Here is a 10,168-nt window from a genome sequence, read left to right on the forward strand (position 1 = left end):
TCTTCAAATCAGAAAGGCAGTTACCATTTTCCATGGAAAAGACACCTCTTGCTAGTATCTAACATACCTCAGAAAAAATATCAATATTTACAAATGCTCACATATAAATAGAGGACATTTTCTTTCACCATGGAAAATGTGTTGGTAAACATGTTACTGTCCTGGACAACAGTTTATCCTGGCATTGGTCTCATTTGTGCCTAATAACACTGAAAATCCTGTGACAAATGGCAGACTTTCTCAAGGCAAACAGCTGGGCCAGCAAAGATTGCTAAAGTGATCTTGAAGTCTGTCAGATCAGTTTCAGTAAATGCTGAATGCTCATTGGTAAAGAAAACTACATATTGTTTTTTAAAGCTCCTTTGAAGGTAAAAGAAAATTTACACTTTTTTTTCCTCTAAGATTCAGTGCAGCCGAGAGCAGCTCTTATTTTATTCAAACCAGCTCTCTGATAACGATAAACGTTAATTCCATTGCAATAAGGGATATTTCAAATGTCTATTTATGCCCTGTCTGTGTGGTAAATTTCTTCCTGATATTTATGCTTCTACATGTTTTATTGCAGGAGAAATTCCAAACATTTTGGCTAAGTCTGAAAATTGCTACAGATAAAGGAGAAAGCCTTGGACCAATCAAAAGAATGGTCTGACTGACAGGCCAGCTTCAGAAAACAGCCAAGCCTGAGACACAACAATCCAGAATCTTTCCACAACGAGAAGAAATGAGCACTGAGATACCATCCAACCTAATAAAACACCCAGGGCAGACGAACATTCCTTTCCTTGAAAATATAAGTGATTTCTCCATAAATATCACCGACTGCACACAGGTTGTGGTGCCAGAGGAAGTTTTTTTTACTGTTGCTGCTGCTGGAATACTGGAAAATCTTCTTGTCCTTGTTGCTGTAGTAAGAAACAAGAATTTGCACTTGCCCATGTACTTCTTCATTTGCAGTTTAGCTATTTCAGACATGTTGGGCAGCCTGTACAAAACGCTGGAGAACATCTTTATCATCTTGTGCAAAATGGGGTACCTGACACCTCGTGGAGACTTTGAGAAAAAGCTGGATGATGCCATGGATTCCATGTTCATTCTGTCTTTACTGGGGTCGATTTTCAGCTTGTTAGCTATTGCAGCAGACAGATACGTCACAATCTTCTATGCTTTGCGGTACCATAACATCATGACCCAAAGAAGGGCCTTGCTTATCCTGGCAATCATTTGGACATTTTGTGCTGGCAGCAGCATTGCCATTGCCCTCTTCTCCCATGAAGCAGCCACAGTCATTCCCTTCACCATCCTATTCCCCTTAATGATGGTTTTTATATTGTGCCTCTATGTTCACATGTTCCTCCTGGCTCGATCCCATGCCAAAAAGATCGCTTCACTGCCAACCAGCACAGCCCATCAGAGAGCTAACATGAAAGGAGCAATTACACTGACCATTTTCCTTGGAGTTTTCCTCTTCTGTTGGGCCCCATTTGTTCTTCATATTCTCCTAGCAAGGTTTTGCCCACACAACCCATACTGTGCCTGCTACATGTCCATTTTCCATGTGAATGGGACACTCATAATGTGCAATGCAATCATCGACCCAATGATTTTTGCATTCCGAAGCCCAGAATTACGGAGCACGTTTAAGAAGATGCTCTGCTGTACCAGATCAAGCTGGAACTGGTAAACACTTCAAAAAAATCAAGATTAAAGAAAAACACCCTATGGGGTGTTGTGCAACATGAGTCTGAAGAGTTAAAAATACCAACAATTATGCCCAAAGTAATACTACACTTACAGGATTCTGCCAGCAATTTTCAGAGGGGTACTAAAGAATGCATAAAAATTAAATATGCATATAAATTTTTGCCAATTAAGCCTACAGAAGTATTACTGATTTAGTTAATTTTGCCAAAAATTTTCAGGAAAAAAATAACTGCATTCTAACTAACTTTCATAATTTCAGAAAAATTCAGATATGAATCTTCTGCAGCGAGAGATATTATGCATACTGATTTTGTATCAGCAATTCTAATTTAAGGTGTATATACTTGTTTAAAATTCTGCTGTTTAAATAACAATGAAATTATAATTTGTTTATAAACTTTACATTTATATAAAAGTCTGCAAAAATATAATGTATATAATCCAATTTTGCTCAAAAAGTGAATTCATTAATGTTTTTTAACATCTAGTCTCCTTAAAATTATACAATTAGTGTTATCTAAGTTTCAAAAATAATTTTTTGGCGTGTAAGTCCAAAAGAAGCAGATATTTTGGTTTAGAAGCTATTTTAGTGACTGGAGAGGTGCTGGGTTTTTTTCCAACATAAAGTTGTTGTGACAGCAGCGACAGCTTTTGAATTTTAACCCCCCCAAGCTATGTCTGGACTAGCAAAGGGAATAGCTGAGCTTGCCAGCTCCCCATTGGAACTCCCAGTTTACTTTGATAAAATAATAAGTTTCACAGACAGTAGAAGAACTTTGATTAAGCCATGAATTTCTAAATATGGCACAACAAAGGATTTGAAAAATAAAATACCAGAGACAAAATCAAAAACCTCCAGGGAAGTCAGTCACCTGGATAAGGAACCAGCTAGCCAGTCTGCAAGGATGCTACAATGCAGATTGTAAACTATAAAATATTAGTGAGAAACTTTTTAATTGTCCCAGCCAAACTAATACAAGACTCACGAAATGGTAATGCAGAATTGTTTCCAACCACAAAACATCCTAAAGCAATCCAGACCATATGGTGAGGAGTTAATCTCACAGTGATTCAGTGGACTTATTCAGCTGTGCCAGAGACAGAATATTTAGTATGAAGCAGCCATGAAAAAAAGAAAGCCAAGGCACAACTAGAATAACAAGGAGAGGAAAAGATAAAATCTATTGCAATTCATAGATAAATAGAAGAATTTGCTATGATGGAACACCAAGGAAATTTCAATTTGAAGATACAAAGAATATGGACCAAAGCACACATATTCAGATGAATTTAGGCTTTCAGATGAAGATACAAGAAAGTGACAACACAACTGAAAACTTTTGCAAAACTGACCAAAGAAAATATCTTAAATGAGAAAAGAGACTAAAATTAACATTTTCAAGCCTATATATTTATTTAAAATAATAGACTTATCTATAAATTGAAAGTTTAAAGGGAGTTCAGATATAATCACACGTTTTATTTTAATGAGAATTCTTCCTTTCCATCAAAAGCAGAACAAATTCAAAGCTTCACAGCAAGAAATTGTTAAAACTGAAAAATTAAATAGATAATTGTTATATAATATTAAGGGCAAGGCAAATCAAAAGACCCACGGTACCATAATACCCTACACTCACATTTTATAAGCTTCTAAATTATAAAAATAATGGACAGAAACTGGGTTTAGACATACCTTATGCTAGCTCTACAACCTATGAAATACGAATCTACCAAATGCACCTTCCCTCAAAACTTTATTTTCCATCTGCTTCCCTAAACCAGACATAGTTAAGAAAGTTAAGCAGCCTCTGCAATTTAAAAGTCACTGCATCTTGAAAGGAGGATCACTCTAATTCTACCAGTGTAATGTCTCCATGTTCAGACTGAGATCAAAGAATCACAGAATGTTAGGGGTTGGAAGGGACCTCTGGAGATCACTGAGTCCAACCCCCCTCCCAGAGAAGACCAAATGTAGGTCTCTAAGTGTAATCTTTAATTAAATATGTACAATCAAAATTAATGTATAAGTTCTAAACAAGGATAAGTAATCAAGAAAGAACATATGTTTAGTACTGCAAAGAGGAACATTTAGGACAGATTCATGCCAATAAAATATATCACTGAAATTCCTTATACAAGTCCTTTGCAAAAGACTGCTCGTCTTGTGGAGACACTGGTAGTTTCATCTAGGAAAGGGACAAATTTGAGAGCCCAGGCTCAGAGTCGATATGGACAGGGCCCAGATGGGGCCACCAGGTACTGCTTGCCTATTCTATCACACCAACATGAGGCAACTCAGATTAGTCCTGAGATGGGGTTGGCTTGGACTGGAGGAAACAGGACAACTTGGACCTGGCTGCCTGACTGCCCATACCTACACAATGGTCTCAGGAACTGGCTGGCACCAACTTACCTCACGGCATCCCCAGGCCCACCCAGGTGAGAAAGGAGAGTGATCCATCACTCCCAGACCCTAGGAGTCAGAGCCAAGCACTCATCCTCACTTTGCTTTGCAAGAAGGACCTGGGCTTCCACACCACAAAGCCTGGGCTCCAGGCTGTGCCAAGGGGACAGCAGGCAAGGAGGTTGTATGTAGCATCATGTCCACCCTCATCCCAGCCCTCCAGCCTGCCTTATGGGTTCACCACTGCCCTGCCTATTCCACAGCATCAGGACTTGGCTTGGAGTGGTGGCACTCTTCTGCTATAGTTCCAGACCCCCATTAGGAGCTCTCAAACAATCTGTTTGGAGCATCAAGCAGCTGGGTTCCTGTCCTCCCTTTCATCTCCCATGCCTGAGCTTCACCCTCGACCTAAGACCATAAGATGTCCTCAGGTAAGAACTTAAGATACAAAATTAGTCCTGTAGCACACCTTCAATGCCCTTCCTCTTGACCCTCCTTCAAGAGCAGACCTAACAGAACTCCAGCAACACAGCACCTGTCCACTCCTTCCCAGATTCTTCCACTGTCTTTCCCAGCACTATCCCCAAGCCTCCAGCCACCACTTACCTGCAAAAGAGAGAGCAAGTTTGATTATATAGGTTATGGCCCAGTGAATAGTTTTGGGTTTGGCTTTTTTTTGTTTTTTTTTCCCATCCTTTGTTAAAACAAGGACTCTACACTCAAGCAGCAAATTTTCAGTTAAGTTTTATCCCACATAGTTCTTTTTGACTTGCAAGTATTTCTGCAGTTACTGATATCAAATCTCCAATTACCGTGGGATCCAAGCATTGCCAGGAAGTGGTTCCTGCCTAATGTTTCCTATTCTTTGGAGCTTGCCTGGTTTCATCCATAGATAGACTCAGAACAGCATCCCAAAAGCACTTGTTCATGTCATGATGCCACAAGCTTATGGCTTGTGGTTATTTCTTTAAACTGGTCACAGAAATTTGATGGCTGTTACTGTTAGACTGTGAATCTAACATCCAGACAGACAGAAAAGTGGGGGAAAAGCTGCTACATCAGGGGATCTAAGAGAGAGCACAGAGAGAGCAGGCTCATGAATTATGCACACTGCCTGTTGTTCTCCATTTTTAATGGGCTCAGGACAACAGAACTTGCCATGTTCTCTGGAAATTTGTAAGAAATGCAGATCCTATGCCTTTTCAAGACAGCTGAAATCTGAGGAAGATTACATCTCAAGCTGAGCCTGAGCTGTATGAGTCAATATAATATTCAAAAGACACATATAAAAGCTTTTTTTTTTTTCCTATTATTTACATTTAAGTGGAGCATTCTCTTGAAAACATTTCATTTGAGGGGAGACAGAGCAGGAGGAGCATAAAATATCCTTGAATAAAAAAGCCTCTAGAAAGTTTTTCATTTTCAAGTCTGCCACCCTTTGTTGCATGTCAGCATATCTCTATATGTTATCTCTTAGTTGGCTGTAAATTTGGCTTGCATTTTAGCTGCTTTTCAGGCTCCAAGCAATTAAGTTTTTCAGTTTCACAAACTAACATCTCCATATATTTCCCTCTGTTGCACTTTGAACAGAGTCTTTGTACTGAAGTCACTCTTGAAACTCTACTCGGATATAGTAATGTATAACAGTGAACACTTTTCTCAGATTTTGAAACTTTCTGCTATCCATCTTTAAATTGCAAGTGTTTGGGGGGCAGAACTGTAGCTTAGTGTTGAGAGAAATAAATTAATCTTGGATCCTTCCACAAGCTAATAAGCCTGGAAGGGAAAGCCAGCCCCTTGAAAATCACAGCCAAGCCTACAATTGATGTTGCATTTGGAAGGGCCCAGAGAATCTCACATGCCTGTGGCAACAAAGCATTTCCTAGTCACTGACTGCAAAACCGAAGAAGAAAAGCTGCTTCTGTTTCTGTTGGTTTCAAGTGAACTTTGTGTTCAGAAACAAAGTGATCAAATCAGATTAAAGCACCCAGGGGAATTAATTCATCTGAAGCAGTTGGCATGAGATTAAGAGACAGACTTGCATAGCAGTTTGACTTTGTTCACAATACAGCAAGATAAATATAGTTTATTTGTGTGAGAAAAATATGGTTTCTATAAATAGTCCTGAACAAGACCTTCAGAAAAATAGGAGTCTTTGACTCCTATCAGCTGAATAAAATTTCATTTTTTTTTTCAAACAATATTTAAGTTACTGAAATAGAAGTTGACTTGAAGTCCAGAGCCTGGTCAAAGGCAAGCAATATTTTATTTGTTTATAATGTGAGTTAAGGCAAATAGTAGCCTTCTATTTTTAAAAATCCCAAGAAAATCCCAAGCAGGATACTTCATATAGAGTCAGCTAAAATTACAGGCAAAGAAAACAAAAAAGAATCATAAAGTATCTATTTGTCATGAGACCTTACACCGCTCATAATATTACTCATAGTGGTTTAGTCTTAGAGGCTTGGAACTTTCAGTACTTTTTTCCAGTACTAAATATCTACATTTTCAAACACTTTCTTTAAAAAAATCTTTTTGAGTCAGATTTGAACTAAACTCTTCAAATTATACATTTACTCAAATAGAAATTACTCCCCACGTAGGCACAGGGACTGTTTCTCAGTTCTTTCAAGGTAATTACAGCAGATAATGGTCAATGAAGTTCTATGTGCTCATTGTTCAATAGCTCTTTGATACAGCTTTGTTTGAAGTGTCACTTTTACAGAAAACCCAATGCAATTGTGAGCTTCTGATTTAAAGAGGATGACCTGCAATACAACCTTTGAGAAGTGAGTGTGACCAGTTAAGACAACTTTTCATGTCCACTTGAAAGCAGTTTTCTATGCCTGTAAATTCCCCCAAATTACTGCTTTAACACAAGAATCATACTTTTAAACTGTCACACATAGTCTAATAAGTCACTATTAGCTATCAAGTAATTCTGGATAAACCAGCTTGAGTATTAATGCCTAATGAGTATCTGATTTTTTTATTGCTTCCCATAATTATTTTTTTTAATTAAGGCCGTGACGTGGCCTTTACAATCTATTACATCAGCAGCACCTTTATACTATTTATTACAATCTCATGTCCTTCAACAGTTACCTGAACTTCATATGAACTGTCTGAATGAAGGCAGAGCTAGTGAAAACCATTTGCTAATGAAAGGAGCTACTTCACTGGCAGCTTCACACTCTGACAACATGACTGAAGACAGAGGAGATGAAGCACATGGCCTGGGCAAATACTTGTATTTACAATTCAGGTGTAGTTAGTCAGATGACTGACTTATGTGGATACTCAAAGTGTTTTTTTATCAATAATGCTGTACAGACAGGTCTCCAGAAAAAAAAATGAGGCTGCAGTGAAGGTATGTCAACAGCTCTTATCAGTGCCATGGCCCTGAGGTACTGCCAGGTCTGACTATCCCTGCCCAAACCACCCAGCCCATGGACCAGGACCCCATTTCAGCCCCACAGAGCCCCACAGTCCCTGCCATCTCTTCCTACATCTCTTCCCTGCACAGCCATGGACTCTGACAAGCTGGACCCACCAGTGGGCCTATATCCTAGACTGGACTTGGACCACCCCCAGAGAAGTGCCTGCTGCCCCTGGCCTTGGGGCCGCCCTGCTCCTAACTGGGGCAAGGGGATGACTCCTGATGGGACCTGACAGGTCCTTTCCTGGTGGACCACTGCCACCAGCTCCCACAGGATCCTAACTTTAATCTCTTAGCTGCAAACAGGCAGCTTAAAAGCCACTTTCAAAGAAAGTGAAGCTGTGCAGGAGCCTCTGCAGAACAGCATGAGAGCATTTCACTCTGCAGGGGGTCACAGCATCAGCATAAGACCTGTAATTTAGTATAGTCTCTAAAGGCAGCAAAGAATGTCTTCAGCCCCTTTAAACTCCAATCACATAAGGCATTCTGTCTAATTGTTCCTTCCTGACAGTTTAAATTTGTTGTCACTATTTGGTAGCATTGAGAGTCAAGGGTAGATGTCTTCCAATTCAAAACTAGCTTCCAGGTCCAGGAACTCCTGCAGCTACTCACTTTCAAAATTAATTCATGTTATCCACCATGTTAAATATGCATTTGAGCTTTCATTTGAGTTTTAAAGAATGATATTTAAAATAATCTAAAAAAAAAAAAAGCCTGCTTCCCTAACGTAGCGTTTCAGTCTTACATTTTCATTTACTTGAGAAATGAAACCGCAGTCAAGCAATTTGAGTAATCACATCATTGGATGTGACAGCTAAATCTGTCTTAACTGCCAGTCTGTGCAAGGAGGAAGAAAGTGAGAAAAAAGTGCTTCAGCTCAGCATGGAGCTATCCATGTCAGAGGGCAAGCCAAGAGGAACTGATGGAAGCTTCCAGTCTCTCATCTCCACTTAGCTTCCTCTCAGATCACACCAGAGCCTTCGAAAGAGGGGAGAATTTGGATAAAAGGCACTTGCTGGCTCCTGGATGAGCAGGCAGATGAAAGAAGCACAGCTTTGCAAGAGAGCTGCCTGTTTAATAAGGGACTGAAACTGGCAGCATTTCCCATTAGAAGAGCTGGCACTAAGGGTTTTTAGAAATCAGGGAGAAGGCCCGAGGAAAAAGGTCACTAAAGAATAGTAATTTTTCTTTTTTTTTTTTTTAAATAATAGCTTTAAATGAACAAAATAAATTGTTCAGCCTTTTCCAAGATGTACTTCTATACATAGGACTCTTCACAGAAGGCCTTGGCTGGGTGGCTCAGGAGTATCAGGGGCATGAGAAGCTCATGGGGCACAGGGCTCCTTGGGCTCCAAGGATGGAAATACTGACAGCAAAGCCAGGGTCAGGCCAAGAGGGAAGAAGACAGTGCTGAGACCTGGATGGGAAAAAAAAAATAATTTCTAGGACTGCGTAGGACAGCATGGAATTAAGCACAACAGAGAAAGAAAAAGGTGGAGAGGATATAATCATCTTGCTGGAAAGTGTGCAGACCTGAGAGAGATGCAGAAATGAAGAAATATTTGGTCACATTAAAGCAATGGTGAGAGGTGAGGGAAGAGAGCAGAAGTGTGCAGGATAGGGCTTTTATTATGTTGTTAATAACATGCTTTAGTTTTTGATCAGCTCTGAAGTGGTCAGGCAGTTGTACCAGATGATCATTATAGACCTCTTCCAAGTGAAAAAGTCTTGCCTCTTCTCCTTCTCTTCTATTCTCTGCTTTGCTATTAAGTGATACCATATCTCACGAAGGAAATCAAAACAGGTCCTGATTATGTTTGAGTCTGAAGGCTTGATGATTAATTGCTTTTTTATTTCCCTGCCCAAAACTTTAAAAATATATATATTCGGTTTCTCACATTATTATCATAAAATTGCCAGCCCTGATTCTGGTGCCTGTTATTGTCTCATGTCTGGGGGTCAGTCATAAAAGAATCAGATTAAGTGTGATGCTTCTGGTATTTAAAAAATAACCAGATAATATGACTGCATTTGCACTTCCATTTGAAATTCAGATGTTGAGGTTTCTAAAAATATTTCACACATTGTATTCCCAAAATGCTTTTATCTATTTCATAACTTAGTACCTTACAATATACTTTCCTCAGCTAATTGTCCTCCCAGAGATTGTCATGATCATAAAATTCAGCTTAAATGACTAAAATTACTGAACATAATATGTGTACTAACACTGAATAGTCTATTTAAATGTTTGCCTTCTTATATCTGTACCAGGAAATGTGAATAAAAGGGAGTACTGTGAAAAAAGGTTTTTAGGACTAAATAAAATTATGGCCTTCGGTGGAAGTTGCTTAAACCAGATACATTTACAGCTGTTTCTGTTTTCAGGACCAAGAAATGGGAGACAAAGGTTCACATTTTTCTTACACTGAGGAAATTCAAAGCCCCATCTAAAGCCTTTCTAAAGCAACTGTTGGATCACAGGGGTTTCTATAGGTTGAAAAGTTTCTGATTGCTCTTCCTTGGAGATGTTCCTGCTATTGAAACTGCGTAATGAAGAAACCAGCATGCAGTGGAGGGGAGAAAGAAAGAGAATTGTGGATCAGAAGCACATCTGTGGA

At 39.2% G+C, this 10,168-nt stretch overlaps 1 protein-coding gene across 1 annotated transcript; it reads left to right on the forward strand.

Moving 5' to 3' along the window:
* The first annotated feature begins 569 nt into the window (after positions 1–569).
* MC2R (melanocortin 2 receptor) lies at positions 570–1,759 on the forward strand. Its single transcript, XM_030445439.1, has one exon. It carries the CDS (start codon positions 722–724, stop codon positions 1,679–1,681), a length of 960 nt encoding a protein of 319 aa, XP_030301299.1. The 5' UTR covers positions 570–721; the 3' UTR covers positions 1,682–1,759.
* The last annotated feature ends 8,409 nt before the right edge of the window (positions 1,760–10,168 follow it).

The sequence above is a fragment of the Calypte anna genome, chromosome 2, assembly GCF_003957555.1.
Source record: "Calypte anna isolate BGI_N300 chromosome 2, bCalAnn1_v1.p, whole genome shotgun sequence".
Taxonomy (NCBI): domain Eukaryota; kingdom Metazoa; phylum Chordata; class Aves; order Apodiformes; family Trochilidae; genus Calypte; species Calypte anna.

Bases quoted from the DNA above. Each gene is read 5' to 3' on its own strand.
- MC2R (XM_030445439.1), top strand. From the start codon at position 722: ATGAGCACTGAGATACCATCCAACCTAATAAAACACCCAGGGCAGACG.